This window comes from Ipomoea nil, unplaced genomic scaffold (genome assembly GCF_001879475.1).
Source record: "Ipomoea nil cultivar Tokyo-kokei standard unplaced genomic scaffold, Asagao_1.1 scaffold0302, whole genome shotgun sequence".
Classification (NCBI taxonomy): Eukaryota; Viridiplantae; Streptophyta; class Magnoliopsida; order Solanales; family Convolvulaceae; genus Ipomoea; species Ipomoea nil.
This window is the reverse complement of record NW_017616730.1, coordinates 2,265,887-2,290,081: the sequence shown is the minus strand read 5'-3', so window position 1 is coordinate 2,290,081 and position 24,195 is coordinate 2,265,887. Positions and strand designations below refer to the sequence as shown.

Below are 24,195 nucleotides of genomic sequence, written 5' to 3'. Positions count from 1 at the left end.
TTGTAGCCCATTTTTTCTCTGCACATGGGCACCCGAAGTAGTCTTTGAATCTGTAAAAAGTTGTCGCGGCTGATTGCTCCATTTTATAACAAATATACATTATAATGAACTTGTTTGATAATATAGTTAGTTTATCAGTTAATTTTAACTTATTTAATTACTATTAGTTGTTTGACACTTTGACTTTGACTTGGTTAAAGAAAAAATATGAATGTTTATTAATTAGCTTTTTATAACAGTTTATTGCTCTAAAAGGCTAAAATTTAACCGGCTTAAAATAATTTTTTCGATCAACTTTTTGAACTAGTTTTACTAGCGAATAAATTTTTGTTTTATTATTAATATTATTAAAAATTAAAAATATAAATTTGAATAAAAATTGAATAAATATAAACATATAATAACCAACTTACCAGCAACTATTAAGAGTAAATCAAACTACGATGATATCAATAAACTACTCAAAGTCACTTTTTCATTTTCAACTTATTGACGTCAATAAACTAAGTCAAAAAGCTATTTACCAAACACTCATATTAGGTGTTTGGTCAATCAAACAAGTGAGACTTTAATTGATAAGCTATTTTCCAAACACTTTAATATAATCTAAGAATGTGGACAATAATCTCACACATATTACTATTGATAGGGAATATACCCCGATTTTGACCTCCATATACGTCAATGCTCTCGTGCTGTAGTTGGGTCGGGGTCAAACGATTCGGGTCATGGTTAGAGTAAACGGGTCAAAGTCAAATCCGTCAATACTTTAGCCTATATAAAGGGCTTTAGCCCTCCTCTCCTCCTCTCTCTCTCTCTCTCTCTCTCTCTCTCTCCCCCTACTCTCTCTAACACTAAAAAACAACAATGAATAAAAAAGTCTTCGAGCTAATATTCTTGCATGCTACTCACGACTTTACATATACTGTTATACACACTGTCTACACGGGAGTATTTACGATATCAACCATATTCACATTGTTGAAGTTATGTGAAATAACCTGAACCAAACACTCAATTAGTGTATTATGTTGGTTTGTTGTCAGTGTTCAAGATCCTTGGTGTAGGTGTGTAGCATTAATCTTATCATCCACCCAAGATGTTTTGTATCCCCTTTTCTTGTGTGTATAACATATAATATCCCCACCACTGTGAAAATTTAAATTTCAAATTCAATTTACATCAAAACCTATATATAATATTCAATATCACTATCATTGTGAGACTAAATCACATTCAATCTGGTATGAAAGTTCTTTTAACATAATGCATAGATACAAAAATTATCATACAAAAAATCAATCACCTTAAAGTTACTATTTGCATTAATAGTAGACTAGTAGTTCACTTATTAATCCCCCAAATACCAGTGACTCTATGTATTGCTTTATGAGGAAATCAGTAAAATGTACAATCCAGCTCACATGGTAAAAGGCACCAAAAATGAGTAAAATAATAATGATCACTTGCTTAATGGTTGATGGTGGATCCACTACCAGTGATATAAGAGAGTTCTAAAAAAAATGAAAAATAAAATAAAATCCCAGAGAAGTTGCATTACATACTTGTACAGTTAAAATGAATGGGCCCTCTAAAGAGTGAATCACTATAAGCCATCAAAGGAGTAAAAGGATAAGAAGAGCCCCAACTCTCAGCTTTTAGACTCCAATGCCAGAAGTATCTTCTTTCTTGGACCCTGGAACAAACAGAAACATCAAATTTACAGCTGTGGTTTGTAGGAGAAATAAAAAGCTCATAGTGTATTGACTAAGCAATCTTCTAGAAATAACAAAGATTTTGTAAATAGGCACGTGCACCTCCACCTTTATTCTCCTTGTCCCACCCCCACCCCTAAAAAAAGAAGACTAAAACATCATATCTCTAAAACAAGTTACAAGTAGTCATGTCAGTCTGCACTTGGTGGGCTAGGGAGTATTATGGAATAAAGAGGTCAAATTAGCTATCCCTTTGGATAGGGTTTACCAGTTACCACAACATAAGCTCAAAAGACTTAGGTCAGGGAATTTGGATTTTGAAAGTGCATTTCACAATTTGACAAAGAAATCTCAAGTAATTCAAGGTATACGAGGATTTATCACAAAAAGTAAATATATAAGTATATAACATAAAGAATTACAATGTATTATACGAGGCAGATAAAATTTTGGGAGATAAGAAAGCAACATGTCTTTCCTGCTCCAACCAAACAAGGAGCACAATATCTTCCTTCATCACTACTCTAGCAGGCAAGTTAGCTAAGTTATAATACCAAGAGTCCAAGATGTCACTACTCAAATAAGAACAGTTAAACATCTCTTCAAAGAGCTAGAAGAAAGAACTGAAAGCAAAAGGGTGCAGAAGAATAGCTTCTGGCACCCTATTGTGCAAGCATTCCAAGATATTTCAGGTATTACTGTACACTCTCTAACAAAAGACTCCTTTATTCAACTGCCCTCTAGAGCCTATATATCCATGAGATTCTTGGACTCACAAGTCACAATGGGGAAGAATAAAAGCTTCATCCATGGCAGATTATCTTTCAACCTTCTTACTGTTCTTTTTTTCCTAAAATTCATTGTCTAATTTTCTAACAAGATCCACAAATCTATAAAGTAAATTGTGATGATGGTAATATATTCCTATCAGAATAATTCACAGAATGGGCAGAATCTGATAATTTACCATTGGTATTCCCATAGCCTTAAGATCTTCATCAGTCATGTGTATAAGGGCAGCCATGTCAACCTACAAATTTTTTTGGTTAATACTCTGCAGCTAACATCAAATACAGTATAAACAGAAAGGAAGATATAACATACTTCTTCAGCTTGAAATGTAATGGAATATTTCTCAAGACCCAAGGACTGCAGAAAACTATCCATTGATCCAGCCTGCATCAAATTAGTCTAAATTATATGAAAGAATAAACCAACACAATTTGACAAGATTTTTGAAAACTATACACTGAGCTTTAGTGAGCAGCAGTACTACATGGTATTGAAGCACATAACAGACAACCAAAAGGTGAAAAAGAAATGGTAAACAAGTATGGATTAACTCTGAAAGAGCTAAAATTTATAAATAACAGCAATACCAAGAGGAAACATAAGCACAATGTGATAGATGATAAAAGGAAAGAGCAGATGTAGTCCTTTCAGAAGATGAAATGAAAAAGTTGACAGGTCTAATGACTTGGAAGAATGGCAATCCAAAACGCCTACTCTAACCTCATTCTCCTATGTTTATTATGAAATCTAATTCCTTAAGACAAATACTCCATATTAAAACTCGGTCATCTCACAACTGGGAAACTAAGCTAATTTAGTCATTATATCTTTCTTAAAAAGGCAAAACATGATAATTAAATTACAATCTCAGACCAATTTAACTAGAGAATAAGAAGTCATGTAAGGCCAAAAAGACATGAACTGGAAAAATTCACAATAAAATAAATGCATAATGTACGCAGTAATATTCTTGCCTTCTGTTGACTCTTCTTAATATTCTTGTTAGAAACTTTCTTGGTCCCCGATACAGGAGCTTCAGATATGACATTTTTCATAACAGGTTTACTGATCTCAGGTGCATTCTTTGGCTTTGGCAGATCAATCTCCACTCGGGGATGAAATATACCAGAAAGCCTTTCACGTAGATCTGCCTTCCCACTTTGAGAAGCTTGTTGGTTACTTTTCCTCTGCAGCTTCAGACGAAGGTCTGCAGAACCTATTTTTCTTCCTGTCCATTACAACAAGTCAACAGGACAAGGTTAGGCATATAAAATACAAAGAAAAGCTATGCATTGCTCATGCATTCAACAAGTATATCTTCCAAAAGAAAAGATACAGCAGTTGCCAAAATCATCACATACTTGACATTTGAGGCCTGTTGTGCTCATACAAATCATGCTCCCATTTGTCATCATCCTCTCTCTGCCTGCAGAATAGATCATAGCTTTGTAATGATATCTTATATATTGTGAAGGTATGCATTTGCTTTATGCTTCGAATATAACAGCATTCAATCTCTCACAAACTCGATATGTCAATGCTCATATACACAAAAATCTCATTGCCCATCTGCTCTCAAATAATGCCACCCCCACACCAATCATTAAATTGCACTATTGCTACCATCATCCTCACCATCCATCTACCCAAAACTAAATCAGTAAATGCTATTGCTTAAGTCAAGCTAGAAAGAAAACACCAAAGAGATAGATTTGTGAGGCGATTTGCCACATAAACCTTCTCCACTCAAACTTTTACATTTTGACTAGGCAAAAGGGAATGATTAGAAAGCAAAACTTGAAGTGTTCAATTACGCAGTCCTTTATCCTAGAACGCCACGCCCGCCTTCGCCATACATACACACAGGGGAGTAGGGTGATAAATGCATGTACTGTACAACTAAAAAGAGAGAGAACCTCTTGCCGGAGATTTGTCGCCGACGACCAGAACCATCAAGTGTGCTTCCGTAGAGCCTATCCTTTACTGGAAGCCTCCCTCCAGCCTCCAATCGATCAGCGTACATCGCACAAATTATTTATGGCTCGATTCGAAAGTCAAAAACACCTAAATTCTCAGGTCCAAACCCTAGCCCTAACCGCAATTCTGCAATTTTCCAGTCCTTGAAATAGAGAGAATCACGTTAGGTGAAAAGCGCAGCGGAGGCGAGGGTTGAAGGAAGAGCGGTGAATGCGAAGATATGAAATCGAAAGTCGTCTACGAGATATTTTGATGATTACTTATACGAGGGATGTTCACCTGGAAATAAATTGTACGATTTAAACCCGCGAATAACTTTGTGTTGGCGTGTCGTACTCTTATGCGGAGTATAGTAGTTAATTAAAAAGAAAAAAAAAAAAGGAGTAAAATTTATAGAACTTTTAGGGAGGGCTAATTATTCTAACTAGGACTAGGATTCATATAATTTTTAATCTTATTCCAATTAGAATAATTGCTGAATAGATAGTAGGGCTGTGCATAACCCGTCCAACCCGCCCAACCCGACCGATCCGAACCCGTCATACTGGAATGGATCGGGAACCGAACCCGAATAGCCAAAACCGATCCGAGGCCGAAAACGACGCCGCATTAGTTGGGGCGGGGAGGGGGTTATATTTTCCACCCGAACCCGTCCGATAACCCGAACATTTCTAAGCCTACGTATAACCCTATGTAATACGACGTCGTGTAGCCTAAGTATAAATAGAAGAAGAAGCGGAGAAATCGCAAACCCTAGTCTCATTTGCGCAGCTCTTCATTCCCTTCTTCCAGAGAACTCTCTCAGTTCTCTCTTCTCTCTAGTCTCTACCCTAGTTCTCTCAAAGTCTCTTCTCCCAGACAGTCTCTTTGAGTCTCTGAGACGCTGAGAGTGTGAGTGTCTGTAGTGTGGAAGCTATTATTCTCCGGTGGAAGCTCTCAAGAGTCAAGCCCCATTCGTTTCCGGTAGCCCTCAAGCCCCAAGCGAGTCTCCGGTGGGAGCGATACTCCGGTGGATTGCAGTTCGCTGGCTAGGAATCGAAGCCCTTTGTTCTCGGGGGTTTATTTTAGAGAAACGAAGTAATCTCTATTCTCTAAACCCTAGTTTTTAAGATTGTTAGTTTGATTGTTTGATTAGGGTTATTCTGATTGTGATTTTTTGATTTGTATGGACTGTGAGGACTGTGATCTGTTGAGAAGTTCCAGATTACTTACTCACTTGTCTCTAATTTAAGATTGATACTTTGATTGTTTGATTAGGGTTATTCTAATTGTGATTCTGTGATTTGTATGGACTGTGAGGACTGTGATCTGTTGAGAAGTTCCAGATTACTTACTCACTTGTCTCTAATTTAAGATTGATATTTTGATTGTTTGATTAGGGTTATTCTGATTGTGATTCTGTGATTTGTATGGACTGTGAGGACTGTGATCTGTTGAGAAGTTCCAGATTACTTACTCACTTGTCTCTAATTTAAGATTGGTACTTTGATTGTTTGATTAGGGTTATTCTGATTGTGATTCTGTGATTTGTATGGACTGTGAGGACTGTGATCTGTTGAGAAGTTCCAGATTACTTACTCACTTGTCTCTAATTTAAGATTGATACTTTGATTGTTTGATTAGGGTTATTCTGATTGTGATTCTGTGATTTGTATGGACTGTGAGGACTGTGATCTGTTGAGAAGTTCCAGATTACTTACTCACTTGTCTCTAATTTAAGATTGATACTTTGATTGTTTGATTAGGGTTATTCTGATTGTGATTCTGTGATTTGTATGGACTGTGAGGACTGTGATCTGTTGAGAAGTTCCAGATTACTTACTCACTTGTCTCTAATTTAAGATTGTTGGTGGAAGCTTAATCTGTATGTGTGTAACTCACTAACTGAGTTAAAGGCTTAAAGGGGTAATTGTCCCTAATCTGGTGGAAGCCCTAGCCCCTTTGTGTGAAATCCATATATATGATGAGCATTATGAAGTGGCATACATCCACTTAGCTTGAATGCCTGAATATGGATTTCTTTGTAAATTGTAAATTGTAAATTGTATTAAGTTTATGGATATGGGACCCTTAAATTGTTTATGTGCAATTCTGCATACATGATGACATGTGAAATTAACTGAAAGTAAATAAGTAATATGTAAATATGTAATACTTCTATGTATGAGTACTATATGGTGGAAGCTTTAGTATGATTGGTTGTCTGCTTTATTTGGATACTGATGCCCATCTTTATAGATGGAAAGCATCAGTGCAACTGGACACCCTCCAGCCTCAACTGATGAGGAGCATGGAGTAGAAGCTCAAGGTACTGAGAGAAATTCTCAGACAAATCCTATGCCTTCTCCTCCTGTTGTTCCTACAAAGAAGAGGAAAGAGGTGGAGTCTAGATCTATAGTATGGGATCATTTTGAAAAGATCCGTGCTCCACCTGCTGAAGGTGAAATTGAGGGACCAGTAGTTGAGGGCAAATGCCTTTATTGTGCCAAAATCTATAAATGTGAAAGTAAAAAGCATGGCACTTCCTCTTTGAGAAACCATATGAAGGACTGCCTAAAAAATCCTCATTGTAAGGACACAAGGCAGTCTCTTCTCACCTTTAATGCCTCTGGAACAGAAGCTTCTGAGGGGGTTTTGGGGACTTGGGTTTTCAACCAAGAGGCTATTAGGAGGGCATTGTGTGAGATGATCATTGTTGATGAACTTCCCTTTAGGATTGTTGAGGGAAATGGCTTTAGGAAATTCATTTTAGTTGCTTGTCCTAGGTTTCAAATCCCTTCTAGGTGGACCATTTCTAGAGACATTTATCAGATTTACCTAGATGAGAGAATAACCCTAAAAAAGTTGTTTAAGGTGAGCACCCAAAGGGTCAGCTTGACCACTGATACATGGACCTCTGTCCAAAGGATCAATTACATGTGCATTACTGCACATTTCATTGATGATCAGTGGAAGCTAAACAAAAAGATCATTTCCTTTGTCCCAATTTCTTCTCATAAGGGAGAGTATATAGCCAAAGCCCTTGAGAGTTGTCTTCTTGATTGGGGGATTAGAAATGTGTTCACTGTTACTGTTGATAATGCCTCTTCAAATGACACAGCTTTGGGGGTTTTCAAGAACAAACTTCTGTCTTGGGGTGGGTCTTCTGTTAGGGTTCAATATATGCACATGAGGTGCATAGCCCATGTGTTGAACTTAGTGGTCCAGGATGGGTTGAGATATGCAGGTCCTTCTGTTAAGAAAGTTAGAGATGTTGTGAGATGGGTGAGGAGTTCTCCTGCCAGACTTAAGAAGTTTAGAGAGATTGCTGTGCTTAATGGGGTGGAAGCCAAATGTGCATTACAACTTGATGTTCCAACAAGATGGAACAGCACATACATGATGCTTAACACTGCCCTTCAATACCAGAGGGCCTTTGAAGCTTATGAGAATGATGCCTCATTGAATGCTGACTTACCTGATTCTATTCCAAACTTTATGGATTGGCTTTCTGTGCAAAGCTTAGTCCATTTCCTGAAAGGCTTCTATGAGATGACTGTGAGAATATCTGGTTCTCTATATGTCACTTCAAATACTTTCTTTTATGAGATTTCTGACTTAGGTTGCATGCTGGATGACATGGTTAACTCTGTTTCAACCTCTGAAAAGGTAAACTGTAAACTGGTATCATTTATCTGAATGTGTTTGTATGCATCTCTTAATTTTTTCTCTGTTATGTCTGTTTTATAGGATATGGGGTCCCATATGAAACAAAAATTTGAAAAATATTGGGGAGATCCTGAAAAAATGAACTTCTTGATATTCTATGCCAATATTCTGGATCCTAGGGATAAGATTGAGTACATGCCTGCCCAATTTGCTCAGTTGTATGGTGATGAAAAAGGAAAATCATGCTTTGAAAAGGTTCAATCTTCTATGGTTGTCCTGTTTAATGATTATACAGCCACCTACAGTGTGCAGTCTGCATCCCCTACTGTGCAATCTACCCAATCTGAACCAGTCCATTCTCAAACTTCAGTTGGAAAACCTCAGGGTAGAATGAAAAGCCAGCTTAAAAAACAGAGAATGGAGGCTGGTGGAAGCAGTAAAGAAACTGAACTCCATATTTATCTAAGTGAAAAAATAGTGGAAGATGAAGAAAATGTGGACTTTGATGTTCTAAGATGGTGGAAGGTTAACAGTGATAGATTTCCTATACTCTCTAGAATGGCAAGGGATGTGCTGGCTGTTCCCATTTCAACTGTTGCCTCTGAGAGTGCATTCAGTACTAGTGGTAGGGTATTAGATCCCTTTAGGAGTTCATTAACTCCTAAAATTGTTGAATCCCTAGTATGTGCACAAGATTGGTTGAGGGCACCCAATCATCCAATCTCTGTGGAGGAAAACTTGGATGATGTTGAAAGATTAGAGAAGGGTACTGTTTTTATTTTATATCTTTTGTAGGTTTCTACTTTATAAATTGTTAATTGTTACTTACCTTTTCTAAACTCTTTTTTGTTTTTCCTTTTTGTGCAGAATTGTCCACTGGAGCTGCTGGTTCTTTACCAAGTACTGTTGGAACACTCCCAACAATTGCTGTAATACTTTTATATAACATTGCTTTCTGACTTTCTGTTTAGTTTGATTGATAAATGTGTGGACTCTTTGAGGCAAATCAGGTAAGATTCCAGAACTGCTAATTGCTAAGTGGCTTGGTAACTTTTTTATAAATGTTGCTGCCCTTACTCAGTTACATCTCTGGTATTCTGGAATTCTGGTATATCACTTCCCTTCCTCTCATATTCTCATTTCTGTTTAGTTATGGACTTATGGCTATGATGATGCTTCCACCATTTGTCTGAATTAAAAAGAGTTTGAGTGTTTGGTATGTTGTTCTGAGACAAAACTCATGAAGCAATTTGCCCCCAACTCTAAAATGATATGAAAAAAAAGCAATCTGAGCCTTTCTTATTAAGTATTATTAGTTCCCTACTTCTCTTTGTCTTTATTGGCTTTAAAGTTTAAAGTCTTTACTGGTTTTGTAATTGAGCAGGAAGATGAGGAATGGATGAATGCTGATTGCTGAAGGCTGATTGGTGACTGCTGGCTTGCTGACTTGCTGAGTTGCTGACTGCTGACTTGTTGAGTACTTTAGTAGTTAGTAGTTAGTAGTTAGTAGTTTAGTGTTGTTTGAGTATTGTAGACAAAACTCATTTTGTGGACTTCATTTTTGCTTTTTGAATTTTGAACACAAGTTGGAAACTGCAATATGTAATTATGTATCTAAAATCTAAATGCCTACATAGCTGATAGCTTTGGTAATTTAGATTATGGTTATTAAGTTTGAACATTGTTACAGTTTTTTTTTTGGTATGTTTTATATTAATCCGAGTTCAAACCGAAATCCGACCCCACCCGACCGTATCCGAACATGGGAAATCCGATAGGATTTCCCTCTTAATTCGAACGGATTGGGGTAATTTTTCCCAATCCGAAATCCGAGCGGATGAACGGTTTTCTAAACCGATCCGCCCGAACCCGTCCGATGCACAGCCCTAATAGATAGTATTAATATATTAGAGTGTACTAAAAAAATTTATTAGAAAAGTAAATTATTTTTTTATAATAAGATAAATTCGTAGTCACTATTTAAGGGTGTATAATTGTATATCGGTAAATCTCCCTCTTATGTACTACGTAATAGTTAAAGTAAAATAAATTCGAGGCCAACCACAATCAAATTGGTCAGGCGGTTGATTTGATAACCACACTGTTACATGTTCAGTTTATCTCATTGCGATCTTTTGTCTGTTAGGGTCACAAGCGAGGTTTACACAATGCAATACTATCAAGTAATGATTATAGGTTTCTCTCATTACTCAAAGTAAAATATTTTTTTTTGAGTACTATCGACTCAATTATAATGTACTATCTCTTCAATATATTTTATCTATCAGTTGTAACCCAAAGAGTCAATACACCATCACCGGGTTCAATTCTATGACTTTCTCTCAAAGAGAGCCACATATGTGCCAATTAAGCACAATGTGCTTGACAAGTAAATTAAATTTCAAGTATTCATTACATATATACGTGGAAATCTCCCAAAGAAGTATCACTTAAGACTTATTTTAACGATTAGGTGTGATTCGATTTACACCACAAATAAATTTAATTCATAGTGTATAATTTGGTGTTAAGTCTCAAAGCTAAATTAACTCAATTAAACCTCATGAACTAATGAACCTAAGGACATGTTTATGAAATCTAGGTCCGACAAAATGAAAAATATTAGTTATCAAATAGGTGGTATTCTTTTATTTTTGACAAATTACAGACTATTTTACTAATCATTATTTTTTCTTTTGAATTTTAACAAATTCTAATTTTCTATTGCACTGCAAAACAGTTATTAGAGGTCACCTACCAATAGGCCAAGCAGGTCCAGCCTAATTCTCAATCAATTCAAAGTAGTTTGGGACAATTATAACTCTTTTATTTACGAAAAAAAATTCACAATCACTATCTAAAAGTGTACTTTAGAACAATTATAACTTTAAAACTAGTGGTTAGGACGAGAACCTCTCAACTAGAATAAAGCATTTGGCATTTGAGATATGAAGAGATCTTAGTAAGGTGTGGATTCCTTCCACATGCTATCCCATCCATGACTTTGAAACCTCATTACATTCTAAATTATCAATCTTCTGCACTATATATGTTGTATTCCACTTTGTCTGATAAGTTGAGCAATCCTTGGCAGTCTTGATCTTCACTTACTTTGAGAGAAGCCCAAAGAAGGGATTGGTTATAGCAGAGTGCAATACAATCCCAGCAGACTTCAGCACAGCCATGTCAAGCTTTTCTCTGGGCAAGAACAAGAACTGATCTCCTCCAACTCTTTCAAATCCGCAGAGCTCAAGAAACTGAATGCCTTCCCTGCAAAATCCAACTCTGGCCTGTCACCAGATCATGAGCAATGGCATCAACATCCTTGGAAATTTATATTATAATGGTTGATTAGAGTTTCAGACATGCAAACCAGCTTAGTTGGCGTGAGTGGCTGTGCACTCTTGTCCCTTAAAGAGGTCGGGGTGTCGTATGGAAAAACCAATCTGGCCAGCACTTTACCCCTTAATTGGGCCGGCCCGGTGTGAACGGGGATTAGTTTGAGTATGGTACGGGCTTAAAGGTGCTTCCTACCGTTAGGGCCTGCTCAGGACACCTCGTGTTTCAGACATGCTACCGGGAACTTAAATAATAGTTTGAGTGTTGTGTACATTGTTGTATTTTGCATGACGAGGGAAACTCGCAGCCACTACACAAGAGTGTGCACCTGGTAAATCCCGTATTGTGATTGTTGTATTTAATACATGCCTAAAGTGTTTTTGATTCCTTTCACATATCACAGATATTTTTCCTAACAAACATGGAATATGAAAATAGGTAAATGTTGAAAGACTGGAATGCTTGGGGTTCACCTGAAAGGCTGGATTCCTTAGCCTGATCTTCCTGAACTTTTCTTCATCAGGATTATTGACCACATTTCTGCAATATATTAGAAGTGTTTGAAATGCCCTTTTCACCTTGGTATCATCTTCCTGCCACACATGGCATTTGAAGATTAGATTACACAAAATAGAATTGCTGATATGATTCTGAAATTGGGTTTCTCGTAGAAAAGAGGGATTCCATTATTATGCTATACAAATGCGTATTTCATAAATCTAAAATGCTAGTAACAGTTTAATGGAGACAGAGACTGCAGCTAAGTTTATTCTTTCAGAACAACCTTGCACCTCTTAGTGATTCAGAAGTGCACAAAAATGAGCCTAGAAGAGATTCTTTCAAATTTTTTGGGTTGCATACTAATATACACTACGTAAAAAAGAGCAACGTCTACCTTGTATTGACGCCTAAGAGATCTCAGACATTCTCTCATGAGCTCTGTCCTCGGAGCAGAATAATCAGGCAAGGGAGCAGACTTGGTCACTAATGGGTTCTGTCTCTGATTGCCAGAAGATTAATGAGATTACCACAGGTTTTAGGACTGAAGTTCTTAGAAGCCAGAGGATATAGTGCAAAAGTATTACCTCCTTTTCGTTCATCAAGGATGCGCTATGTATCCCCATTCTTTCTGCCTATTAGAACATACATTTGTGGCGTACAATGGTAAATGGTTAGAACAAATGTTAGATCGAAAAGAAACTTGAGGTATATACCTTATCCTGCAGCAACTTCTGTCGAACTCTATCTCTTGCCCTTCTTTCTTCCTCTTTGTCTTTCTTCCGTTGTGCTATAAAGCTGATATAGTACCATGTGATTTAGTTACAAACACTCACTATGAGTTGGAAAATGAAATAACAAAGAACTCAGTTGTGATACAAAAGTGGCATGACTGGTTGAAAAATTACCGTTCTCTTTCAGTTTCTTCTGCCCGTCGCTTTGCCATTAACAACTCCTTACCGGATTGAATTCTTTCCTAGAGTCAAAGAACTCAATTAAATAACCTGATCTCTCTCTTAACACAAACATATACTAAGGAGAATAAGGGATAATAGGATGCAGTCTAAAACACTAGATTGTGGTTTAACATAAAAGCAGCAGGTCCGAGAAATTATGTCAAATATTAGCTTCAATGCAAGTATGCAACCATGGAACTCCATAAATTCTTGATTATGAAACCAAGTTCAAATTACATCTTCCTTTTATGGAGTATAATTTTCCTATTTGCAATAGGTTCCAGAAAACTTCGTTATTCTATTGCTGCACGGCTGCACATAGAAAGAGTTTAATTTTACCCGTCTTCTATACAGAAAGAGATAGAAACATCCCAATCAAAGAGCTGTTTTGCTACAATACAGGGTGATGTGCTAATACTTACAAGATCTTAATGGAACTGCTGAGTGAAAGAAAGGCTTAAAGGCATTTATCACCTCGTAACGAAGGTAAACAGGAAGGAATAGTGTAGAGAAAACATGCAGTACGCTAGGCGATAGATGCTGATCGAGGATATGATCAATATGGAACAATACCTTTTCCCTTTCTCTTTCTAGCTTTTTCGCTTCCTCTTCCATTTTACTGCGCGCTCTATCCCTATCAGGAGAACTAGAAATTTATAAGAATCAGAAATGTTTAACCACAGAAGACCAATAGAAAAAATAAGTATAATGAAAGGAAATATACATCTAATTTGAGTGCTTGAAGGGGAAAACATTCAAGAGTTCCTTCATGAACAGAAAAGGTAGAAGCAGACCTTAGTCCCTGTGCTCTAGACTCTACTTCTTCAGAAATCGAAGGACCTTCAATATCAATAATCACTGGGACCTGAATGCAATTTCCACAATCAGTGTTGTTCACAAAACCATGAAGAGGAAAGGTAACACAGTATATAGCAATTGAGATTGTTATGTTAAGTATTATTTGAGTTTGGTGCAAAAGTAATTCCGAAATCCGAACTACTATAGGTTAAAACTGAATAGCCAAGATAGTCAACTATTGGTTTCGTAACCACAACGTTCCAAGTTCAACTCCTGGTGAGAGCGGTCTATTGGCCTTCTTGGTTTGAGCGGGAAACCTAGGTTGGTTTACCGTCCATTCACAAGACAGGTTTCCTTCGTCATCCAAAAAAAAATTGAATAAGCAATGAAAGAAAAACTAGAAACTTGTACTCTAGAAGCCAATTGTTGTCCAAAAAAGCATAACTGCAAATTGACTCTATCTGAGTATCTGCCATTATTATATATCGAAACTCAAAAGTTATAAACAACAAATTCTTGAAGATTAGTCATTTTCCCAAAGTAATCAAAACAAAATCCCAATAGCAACAGAGAAAACTACTTGAAGATCAAAAACTAAATGCATAATGACTGGAATTAAGCAACACACCTCGGCCGGGTCATCCTGATCATCATCTGGCCTTTTCTGATCATCATCCGGGCTTTTCTGATCATCATCTGGGTCATTCTCATGATCAATAAGCCAATTTATAGCAGCCTCAATACTCGAATTACCTGAATTTAATTCATAATTTTAAAAAGGAAGGTCATGAAGCACAAAGAAACTCAGAGCTAAATCTTATGAACTAACCAGAAGATTGAAGTGCCTTCTTGGCTCGGCTCTCGGAAAATCCCATGAATTCAAGTTCACTAAGTAATCCATTGTTAACTTGCAAAGCATCCATTCCTTAAGTTTGACAAACCGAAATGAAAACCGTAAAACTTATAGATTATTTCACAAAATATAACGCCCAAGCAAAAGAAACAGTTGAAATTAAAAAGAAACCGGACCCGTTCTTTATATAGAATCTCGCTATTAGATTTGAACTGGTATAGGAACGAGGTTAGATGATTATACGCTGGTTCTACGGACTTCGGGAGAAACCTGGCGCGAGGAGTTCCATGAGGGAAGAAAACGCCACCGGAAGACATCAGAGATTCCGATTCTTTGCCCCAATCCTCAAGCTTCTGGTTTGATAGATTCTGCATTTTTGCTTCGTCAGTACCCACAGTTTTGAATTGGGAAGAGGGGAAAACGATATCAAAAGCGCGCGAAAGTTGCATATTGGGCCTCAGAAGCCGGGCTATTGTCCGCTGATCGGAGCACAAATTGGACTTTAATTTGAGGCTTCCATTCCCTCAACTTTTATGATCTTGTTAATTGAAAATTTTCCATTAAAATTCTATTACTTCCCATAATTAATCACATGCACTTCCTCCAAATCCCTGAGGCTATCAAACTTAACCAACTATGTTCTTGATTATTCTGTCCCTTTTTCGAGAAAAATTCACAACTATTGTTCAAATCTGAATTTGTGTACTGAATAATTTTATTATTGTGTAATAGTCCAAACAAAGAAGGGTCGAAACTCGTATAGTCTCTCTCATATTACCAAAGTGATTGAGAGCTCTAGAATCCATAATCATTATCCAAAGCATTTAACACAAATCCAATCTTCCATGTGCCTATTGATTTAAAGTTAGCATCTTCAAGTCAATAAATACTAACAACTCAATGTAGAATCATGCAGTCAATGTCTGTAACTAAATGGTACAAAATTGAAGTCACATTTTAAACAGTGGTACTCTGGGCACATTCTACAGATATGGCTTTCATAGCTGTTCTGTATGTCATTTTACACAAATGGATTTTATAGCTGCTCCTCAAGATGTCATTCCGAGAAGTACTGCCAACCAGCAGCAATGCAGGCTATAATTATGACCTTTATAATCAGCTTAGAACTCAAGAAAGATGATGATGATGAAGAGGCTGGGCTGGGAGGATTCCATGGTTTTCCCCTCAATTTAGCAGACAATTTGGATACTAACAAAGTTAAACGACCGGTCCCCTTCGAGGCTGCAAGGAAAGATACACCATGAGTGATTACCCTCGAGAAAAAGTAAATTTTTGAATGGCCTCACGGTGGGTGTCTAAACTCAAGTATGGAAGTGTCAAGTATCTAAATTAATGGATTAATTCTCTCAGTAAGTGTTACCTTTACTTTTCAATAACCGCTCCTCTTCACCGGCACGCCTTCGGAGTGCATTGAGCAGCGACCCGAAGTATAAAGCAAAAACTGTGCATGTAATTGTGATGACATTGTACGGCATGCTAAAATCAGGTGTTGTCAAAGGGACAAGTAATACTTCTGTGTAGGAAAGAACGGGGCTTTCGTCCTGTAAAATAATCCGGATTGTTAATGACAAGAAACTGGACAAGCTTGTTTAGATATTATTTTCTGAAACAAATAAGTACCTGTAGTTTAGATAAAATAGGCAATGTGTTGGCAGAGCTATCCTCGACTAGATGCAAGCTTGTTTTGAACTCGGGAAAACTAATTACAGCTGATGGGATGTCAAACCCCTGATTAGCATCAGGAGGATATTCATCAATGTGCAGAAACCCCTGCAAAGGAATACCAAGCAATGGAATCACATCAGGAATTGGGTGACACTGAAGGAAACATTTTTAATACATGCTCACAATGAAATGCGAGGTCCAAGTTTCTCAGATCATAAAAGGTAAAGATTTCTTAAAACTTTAAATGATATGATTTCCTTGTACTTCTAAAATTACCCTCGCATCATTCAATGAAAGATTCATGCTATTTACAAGCTGACTGAGTTTACTAGCAGAAGGATTTAAAGCTAGGCGTATTGACAATAGAGCAACATACTCCAGTAGTCCAGTTTTTCAACGAAAATTTACCACAGCTTCTAATTCTTATTTAGCAATAACAATTTCATGCATTGAGATTTCAATTTTAATAATGATTTGGAGAGAAATTGCTCATGTGGATTATGCATACCTTGTCAAACTCCAGAGTCAATGTAGCTGAGTTCACATCACAGGCTAATCTAAGAGTAATTTCCATTAGTCCTGGCGAAACCTTGTCTTCAGAAGGTGAAACTCGCATTTTCTCAACAATATCTGCTGTAGATTTGGCATGTCCGTCCAGAAAAATTTTAAGTGTATGATAATACACCTTGACATACCATGGCACAACTTGGAAAATATTGACCCGCAAGAAGCATCTTCCTTCACTGCTAGTAGCACTTTGTGTATTGTCATTCATTCCTGTGGCCTTTAAAGAGATGGCTATAGCACCCCTTTCATTCCCACTTCCCATTAGGAACCTGCTTGCATGCAAGGGTGCCAAATGACTTGACCACAGTACAGGTAACTTCCACCTGAATCCCAAATCAAATGGTCTGGATTGGCTGTAATTTTCAATTGAAAATTCACATAGAATAGATTTCTCCTCTTTGGATGAGGTATACACTTCTTTGATTACCCTGGCTGGAGGTATGGACATTTCAAAGCTTGGGTTTTTCCATGAACCTTCAGAGGTCACATCAACATCATCAGATATACCATCTTTCTTCCATAGAGTCTTCAACTTTGATACTAAATTCTTGTCAAGATGGACATACACATTACTAGACTTGGAAAGAGAACATCTTTCACTAACTTTCCTTCCAAACAATGAGCTAAGAGACCAGCTAGGTTGTACTATTGACCCATCAAAAGAATTCGAGCTAGTTCCAAAAGAATTTGGTTGAAGGACAGTTGTCAGAGTTTGTTCAAGCACTACTCCAGAACTTGATGCAGCTAAACTAAACTCATCTGAAATCAAGTGCAATCTTTGAGAGTGATAAAATCCTCTGTAGATAGATGGTCTGTCCATTAACGCAGCAATTCCAGCTTTATCTCGACAAGGAAGCAACTTTAACCAGGGAGTGAGGTTCTCAGTGCAAACAGCCTCACGGGGTAACGTACCATATCTCAAGTTTCCAACAACAGACCGGAAGCTCCATTGAGGAGCAGCATAAGCAGTTGAAGACTCCAAGAAGTTAACAGAAGCACAAAAGAGGCCAGAAAGAGCATGCGTTAAGTTTTTCCAGGAAGCATCAACCTGATCTTGAGGGACATCAAAAACAGCCCAGAGTTCAACTCCAGGAGGCTTTGCATTGTTGCTCGCAATTGGATCGTACCCACCCCATTGTTCATAGTTCCACCTACCTTGGGTGAAAGACAACTCCATTTCTCGTATGCGAAATTTGTGTACCTAAAATGTAGAGCAAGACTAGCTATCAGCTACAATCTCTGAATGATTCAACCGGTATCAAGACTAAACAGTAAACTAAAGCTCTAATCCCACACATGGGCCAAGAAAAAACACCCACTCTGGAAAAAACATAAATATCAACAGAAGAAAGTAAACAAACAAACATTCCAGAAGCAGAAAGCAAAATACTGAATTTCAAATTGAACCACATAAGAGTCCTCAAAAAGATTTTTTTTTTTTTTTTTTTTTTTTTCTGGAATCTTATCCAATCTCAGTTTCCGAGCTTCATTAAGTACCAGCAATTGATTGTTCATGTAAGAAACATTAGAACTAACATCCAACGTTGCTACAACTACACCTCGTCAGCTCCCACAACATGCAACTGAGTAACAAATTATGCAAAATAACGAAAACAAAAGTTCCTGGAGCTAAACTACTATGCGAAAATAAGAAAATAAGAAAAAAAAATCCAGAAACACATTAAAATTAACCACTACCAAAACAGAATATGATCTGCGGAGTAAATAAATGAATAGGCCTTACCAGTTGATAAATTGATTTGGGGAAAAGATGGTGATGACGGCCATGAGTGTGAGTTGGGGGAACTTTGCTTTCAAAGTGAAAATGAGCAAGCACTTTGCGATCAGGCAAAGGCCTCAACAGCAGTGCTTCTGAGAACTCTTCCTCCTTTCCAATCGTTGATTTGGAGCTCAAAAGGAGCGTAATCAATAGAAAGATTAGCTTTAACCTAACCATCTGATTGCATTTAAGTGAGATTTAGCTATGATTTTAGTGTTGCAAGTATGGAGGATGCAAGATGTTCCGCCATTGAAGCTTCAACCGGTGGACGAAAAGAACAGATCGAGGTTCGAGCTTGCAGGCTGGGCCCAACGGTTGATTTATGGCCCATTAAGATTTTTGGATTGGGCTATTGCTAGAATTTATTGGGCTCACAAAAATAGTTAGTTCAACACTTCGCAAAGCACAATGGCAACTTATATTGTGACCCGCACATCAAAACGACGTTGTTTTGTTTAATGAAAAGAAACGTCATTCGTTTTCCGCAGTTTCGCACCCTTCCACAAAAAGTAACTATGTTATTTAGTTTCATTTTGTATACACTGCAGTTTCAGTTCAACACAACTACAGTTTCATTTGATATTTATAGACTCAAATATGTGAAATTTTAATTTTATTTTATATACACTATAATTTTATTAAAACACAATTACATGATCATTTTGATATAATTACAACTTCATTATACAATATACACTCAAATATGTGAAATGTTATTCAGTTTCATTTTATATACACTGCAGTTTCATTTCACAACAACTACAGTATCATTTTGATATAACTGCAGTTTCATTTGATAATATAAAAATAATACGTGAGGTAGTGTCAGTTTAAATATAATATAGTGTCAATTGATATTAATGTACAAAAAATACGCACGTAACACTAACGGCGCATCATTTCTTTACTTAAAGAAACGACACCGTTTTAATTATGATGTATATGCACCGCGGTCCACAATACCCCAGCACAATATAAACGGGCAAACGGCACATTAATCCTAGGTAGCGAGATATTGCTCATAATTTTAATTAGTTATAATTAATTTGAGAAAATTCTATGTCGGCCACCAGGCCCGGTCACCACTACCAAATTATTGAACCCCTACACTCCACCATGGTTCAATAATTCACTATTGTGACTGCGAGGCAATCTCAATCAAATGGATATTAGCCTTCTTTGATCTTACGAACAATATAAACTAATTTACCATTTTATAGTTATTCAAAAGATTTTACTCTATACACACTATCAATTAATAATTATAAATTTTTCTAATCATCTAATAAAAGAAAATTCAATCCTACAACACCAACAAAATCTTTTATTTAATAGTGCAAATAATGTAGTATACTTTGTATTTATATAGAGATACATATTTGACCCTTATTCATAATAATAAAATAAGAATTAATTTCACTTTTGGTCCCACGACTTTTGATGTTTTATCACTTTTGGTGCACAACTTTAAAATTTTTTAATTTTGGTGCCTAACTTTGTTATTTTTATCAGTTTTGGTCCTTTCGGCCAAATTGACTGCGAAATGTTGCTGGATTTGATATTGTTAGGGGTAAAATTGTCATCCCAAGGAAACATCTTCAATATCTAAACAAAATCACTGTAAAATCATATCTGTAGGTGTTTGATGATGGAAGACGGGCAGAAACCATACAGATCTATGGGATTTATAGTTTCGATCATTGGCAAACTCTTTTTTTCCTCTTAATATGATTTTTCTTTTGTTTAAATATTGAAGATCTTTCCATGGGATGACGATTTTGCCCCTAAAATATAAAATCCGGAAATATTTTACCGTCAATTTGGCTGGAAGGACCAAAACTAATAAAAATAACAAAGTTAGGCACCAAAATTGAAAAAAATTAAAGTTGTACACCAAAAGTGATAAGAACTCAAAAGTCGTGGGACCAAAAGTGAAATTAATTCAATAAAATAATAATAACAAATGAATGAATAAATAAATTATTGAATGTACATATAAATTAAATTCACAACATTTTAAACAATAATATAAATTACTTTTTCATGTACATTATTATTACTACTTTATGTTATCTTATTCAGGATATCTCATCAAAAACAAAAATATCCCCTTTATAAAAATAATATAATAGCTTCTCAGAATTTCTCTATTATATATTACAATATAATAGGCAATGTTGCAAAAATCGCGCCTAGGCGCCGATTAATCGGCGCCTAGGCGCTAGGTGCCATTGCGCCGCCACGAGGAACGGCCTCCGCGGCCTCCTCCGCGGCCGGCTGGCTAGGCGGTCTAGGCGGCCTCCTAGACCGCCTAACCGGCCGGTTCGGCGGTTTTTTTTTTTTTTTTTTTTTTTTCGAAAATGTCGGAAAAGTTTCGGAAGGCATAACTTTTGACTCAGTTGTCCGATTTGGACAATTTTTTTTTTTCAAATCGCGTATTTTTTCGAGATCTATCCACCGCAAACAGCCGAAGGCGGTTTGGTCCACTAATTTCTCAAAAAAATGCTTCTTTAGCTCTTAATTTTAGTTTTTTATGTATTTAGATGGTTTAAACAATTTTTTGAACACTTTTACAACCACTTTCGTAAATAATTTCTAAGAAATAACTATAGAAACCTTATGTTTTATTACTAAATTTTAAAAATTTTAAATTTTAAATTTTATTTTTAATTAAAAAAAATAAAATAAAATAAAAAAATAATAATAAATCGGCGCCTAGGGGGCGCCTAGCGTGTTTTGCAACATTGATAATAGGTAAGAAATTATTTTTCACCATACACATCACTTTTATAACTCTCATTACTTATATTAACATAGTGAAATTTTATTCCAAAAGGAGTGATCGAGTACATAAAGCATAATTTTTGTATCTGAAAAAGATAAAATATTTAATAAGGAGTATTATTATTATTTTTTTTATATAAAAAATATTTTACTATCAATTTTTGTTATTTGACCAACACTATCCACAATAATGGTACTACTCTTCAACATCATCATTATTTCCCTATTAACGCAATATCTACCTGCAGCTTCAATCCCAGCAGATCAATTGAGGAATCGAACTCAAAGAAATTAATTACCAACCAATAATGGAGCTTCTTGTCTCCAATTCCTTAGCCATAGCAGGGATATTCATCTTCGCGTTACTCTACACTTCACGGCGAGGAAGAAAAAGTAATAGCAATTCAAAACCTCCGGTAGTCCCCGGCGCATGGCCGGTGATCGGCCACCTCCGGCAGCTCACCTCCGGCAAGGAACCACTGGTTCGGACTTTGGGAGCGCTGGCGGATAAATACGGCCCTATATTCACCGTCCGGATCGGAATGCAGCCATCGGTTGTCATTAGCAGCTGGGAAACCGCCAGAGATTGCTTCTCTACCAACGACAAGCTCCTCGCTGATCGCCCGCCTAGTTGTGCAGGTAACACCTTCAAACTGGATCGTGTGATTCAATATCGATAGGGTTACTGGATTCGGGTCAAATTAAACGCAACTCTTAAATTAAGAAAGAAAATATGCATGTATCCCTAAAATCGATCAATCCTGTAATTCTAACTAGCTAATTGATAAAATTAAAACTTAATTGTATGATTATGATGCATATGCAGGGAGGTATTTGGGGTACGACTATGCAGTGTTGCCGTTCAGTCTGCACTGTCCATACTGGCGCCGCATGCGCAAGCTAGTGGTGGTGGAATTGCTCTCAAACAACACACTGGAGAAACTGAAGCCTGTGTGGATGTCGGAGCTGGAGGCCAACATCAAAGAACTCTACACTTTAGTACTCGATGATGATGATGTCAACTTCCGGCGACCAATAAAGGTGGACATGAGTGAATGGTTTGGACATTTGACCTTGAACTTGATCGTGAAGCTGATCGGAGGGAGGAGATACAAGTACAGGCCCAAAGATGGCGCGGAGGAGGCGGAGGAGGAGGCACGATGTATGACTAAGGTGTTCAAGGAAATTATGTGTCTCGTGGGGGAATTTGCTCCCGGGGATGCGTTTTTTCCGACGGGGTTGGTCCGGTGGTTGGATTTCGGCGGCCAAATTGCGTCCATGAAGCGAGTCTCCAAGGCCATGGATGATATTCTTCAGAATTGGATTAAAGATCATGTTCGGAGGAGGGAGATTAAGGGAGCCGACGGAGACGACGATCGAGACTTCATAGACGTCATGCTTTCAGTGATCGACGATAAGTTCCAGTCCGGCGACCATTCTTATACACGCGACACAATTATCAAGGCAGCATCACTGGTATGTATGTACACCTTCCATTTTAAGTTAAGGGAAAATGGCATTTTTCCTACATTAATTGACGATATGATTGATTTTCCCCTTGATAATGGGCGCATATATATTTTTTTAATTTTTTCTGATTCCAATATGATTTATGCACTCAACCAAGTTATGATTATTATGGTCTGCGTATCATTTAAGCACTGACTGCCTAGGCCTCCTAGAGATCGACTAGGTCGCCTGGGGCCTATGCACCGAGTCGCCTAGTCAGCCGATTAATTATTGTTCTTTTTTTTTTTTTTAAATGAGTTATTTTACTGACATCATTTTGAGCAAAATAACCTTAAATTATTCAAACTTTAGATGTTTTTAAAATTAATATTTAATATTATAGTATTAACTATTAAAGTATTAAATAGTTTATAATTATTAAGTCTTAAAAAATTTAGATAAATTTTTAAAAAATTAAAAATACTCAGGTGCTTACGCACCCCCGAGCGTCCGAGGAGTGCCCAACGGTTTTTTCAACCATGCTGCTACTAATAGTCTAATATCCCTACTTTTGGTGCAGAGTATGCTGGAAGATGCTGCAGACACTTTAGGCCTTAATTTGGAATGGGTACTATCCTTATTATTGAACAACCCCCATGTAATGAAGAAAGTTCAAGAAGAGATAGATAGCATAGTTGGCAAGGAGAGATGGGTAGAAGATTGTGACGTTGATAACATGGCATACCTCCAAGCTGCTGTAAAAGAAGCCATGCGATTGTACCCGCCAGCGCCTCTGTTAGTGCCACACAGAGCCATGGAAGAGTGCATTGTGGGTGGCTACACCCTTCCAAAGGGAACCATTTTGTATGCCAACGCGTGGAAGATACAACGAGATCCACAAGTATGGCCAGAGCCCGAGAAGTTCTTGCCGGAGAGGTTCCTGGCAGGTCAAACAGAGATGGATACTCCTAGTAGGCATTTCGGGTTTATTCCATTTGGAATCGGGAGAAGATCTTGTCCTGGAATCTCGTATGCGTTGAAGGTCACGCACCTTTCCATTGGTCGTTTGCTCCAGGGATTCAATGTCACCACACCTTTAAACATGCCGGTGGATATGTCTGAAGGCCAAGCCACCACTTTGCCTAGAGCAACTCCATTGGAAGTGCTTGTGACTCCTCGCTTACCATCCTCATTCTATGGAGAAATGTAAGTTCAAGTCATATCTATGCTTTGGGCAGATAAGATGTGTGATCTTCTATCTCTGGGTTACTATTTTGGAATAATTCCCATAACAAAGTAATAAAAGAAGCTAACTTGTTAATTCAGTAAACGAGCTGCTAATGCAATTGTAAG

At 37.2% G+C, this 24,195-nt stretch overlaps 4 protein-coding genes across 5 annotated transcripts; 1 reads left to right on the top strand and 3 right to left on the bottom strand.

The window, feature by feature from the left end:
• Positions 1-1,351: 1,351 nt before the first annotated feature.
• LOC109162250 (protein bicaudal C homolog 1-like) lies at positions 1,352-4,787 on the bottom strand. The gene is made up of 6 exons (XM_019310970.1): positions 4,424-4,787; positions 3,869-3,933; positions 3,482-3,735; positions 2,820-2,891; positions 2,683-2,745; positions 1,352-1,696 (listed from the first exon to the last, which is right to left on the bottom strand). Exons 1-6 carry the CDS (start codon positions 4,528-4,530, stop codon positions 1,652-1,654), a joined length of 606 nt encoding a protein of 201 aa, XP_019166515.1. The 5' UTR covers positions 4,531-4,787; the 3' UTR covers positions 1,352-1,651.
• Positions 4,788-11,046: 6,259 nt separating this feature from the next.
• LOC109162169 (UBX domain-containing protein 1-like) lies at positions 11,047-15,045 on the bottom strand. 2 transcript variants are annotated; one of them, XM_019310899.1, is made up of 11 exons: positions 14,753-15,044; positions 14,553-14,648; positions 14,352-14,476; positions 13,720-13,790; positions 13,499-13,571; positions 12,878-12,945; positions 12,686-12,767; positions 12,557-12,604; positions 12,367-12,471; positions 11,945-12,064; positions 11,047-11,422 (listed from the first exon to the last, which is right to left on the bottom strand). In XM_019310899.1, exons 2-11 carry the CDS (start codon positions 14,644-14,646, stop codon positions 11,240-11,242), a joined length of 969 nt encoding a protein of 322 aa, XP_019166444.1. In that variant the 5' UTR covers positions 14,647-14,648; positions 14,753-15,044; the 3' UTR covers positions 11,047-11,239. The 2 variants fall into 2 exon arrangements, with proteins under 2 accessions (XP_019166444.1, XP_019166452.1); XM_019310907.1 differs by having other exon boundaries at positions 13,499-13,559; positions 14,553-15,045.
• A 354-nt stretch (positions 15,046-15,399) lies between these two features.
• Positions 15,400-18,888, bottom strand: LOC109162131 (GPI transamidase component PIG-T). The gene is made up of 5 exons (XM_019310842.1): positions 18,574-18,888; positions 16,771-18,030; positions 16,218-16,367; positions 15,958-16,138; positions 15,400-15,818 (listed from the first exon to the last, which is right to left on the bottom strand). Exons 1-5 carry the CDS (start codon positions 18,784-18,786, stop codon positions 15,634-15,636), a joined length of 1,989 nt encoding a protein of 662 aa, XP_019166387.1. The 5' UTR covers positions 18,787-18,888; the 3' UTR covers positions 15,400-15,633.
• A 2,746-nt stretch (positions 18,889-21,634) lies between these two features.
• Positions 21,635-24,168, top strand: LOC109162161 (cytochrome P450 82C4-like). Its single transcript, XM_019310887.1, has 4 exons — positions 21,635-21,653; positions 21,697-22,032; positions 22,220-22,869; positions 23,423-24,168. Exons 2-4 carry the CDS (start codon positions 21,702-21,704, stop codon positions 24,050-24,052), a joined length of 1,611 nt encoding a protein of 536 aa, XP_019166432.1. The 5' UTR covers positions 21,635-21,653; positions 21,697-21,701; the 3' UTR covers positions 24,053-24,168.
• Positions 24,169-24,195: the final 27 nt, after the last annotated feature.

What these genes read in the sequence shown, in the direction of transcription:
- LOC109162161 (XM_019310887.1), top strand. Translation starts at nt 21,702, where the DNA reads ATGGAGCTTCTTGTCTCCAATTCCTTAGCCATAGCAGGGATATTCATC. An exon ending in TCGCCCGCCTAGTTGTGCAG is followed by an intron (nt 22,033 to 22,219) that starts GTAACACCTTCA and finishes ATGCATATGCAG; the next exon opens with GGAGGTATTTGGGGTACGAC. An exon ending in TTATCAAGGCAGCATCACTG is followed by an intron (nt 22,870 to 23,422) that starts GTATGTATGTAC and finishes CTTTTGGTGCAG; the next exon opens with AGTATGCTGGAAGATGCTGC.
- LOC109162131 (XM_019310842.1), bottom strand. Translation starts at nt 18,786, where the DNA reads ATGGTTAGGTTAAAGCTAATCTTTCTATTGATTACGCTCCTTTTGAGC. An exon ending in TGACTCTGGAGTTTGACAAG is followed by an intron (nt 16,368 to 16,770) that starts GTATGCATAATC and finishes ATTCCTTTGCAG; the next exon opens with GGGTTTCTGCACATTGATGA. An exon ending in GCGGTTATTGAAAAGTAAAG is followed by an intron (nt 15,819 to 15,957) that starts GTAACACTTACT and finishes CTTTCCTTGCAG; the next exon opens with CCTCGAAGGGGACCGGTCGT.
- LOC109162169 (XM_019310899.1), bottom strand. Translation starts at nt 14,646, where the DNA reads ATGGATGCTTTGCAAGTTAACAATGGATTACTTAGTGAACTTGAATTC. An exon ending in ATCAGGATGACCCGGCCGAG is followed by an intron (nt 13,791 to 14,351) that starts GTGTGTTGCTTA and finishes AATTGCATTCAG; the next exon opens with GTCCCAGTGATTATTGATAT. An exon ending in CCTTGATGAACGAAAAGGAG is followed by an intron (nt 12,472 to 12,556) that starts GTAATACTTTTG and finishes TCTGGCAATCAG; the next exon opens with AGACAGAACCCATTAGTGAC.
- LOC109162250 (XM_019310970.1), bottom strand. Translation starts at nt 4,530, where the DNA reads ATGTACGCTGATCGATTGGAGGCTGGAGGGAGGCTTCCAGTAAAGGAT. An exon ending in TTAAGAAGAGTCAACAGAAG is followed by an intron (nt 2,892 to 3,481) that starts GCAAGAATATTA and finishes AATTTGATGCAG; the next exon opens with GCTGGATCAATGGATAGTTT. An exon ending in AGGCTATGGGAATACCAATG is followed by an intron (nt 1,697 to 2,682) that starts GTAAATTATCAG and finishes TGTTTGTTCCAG; the next exon opens with GGTCCAAGAAAGAAGATACT.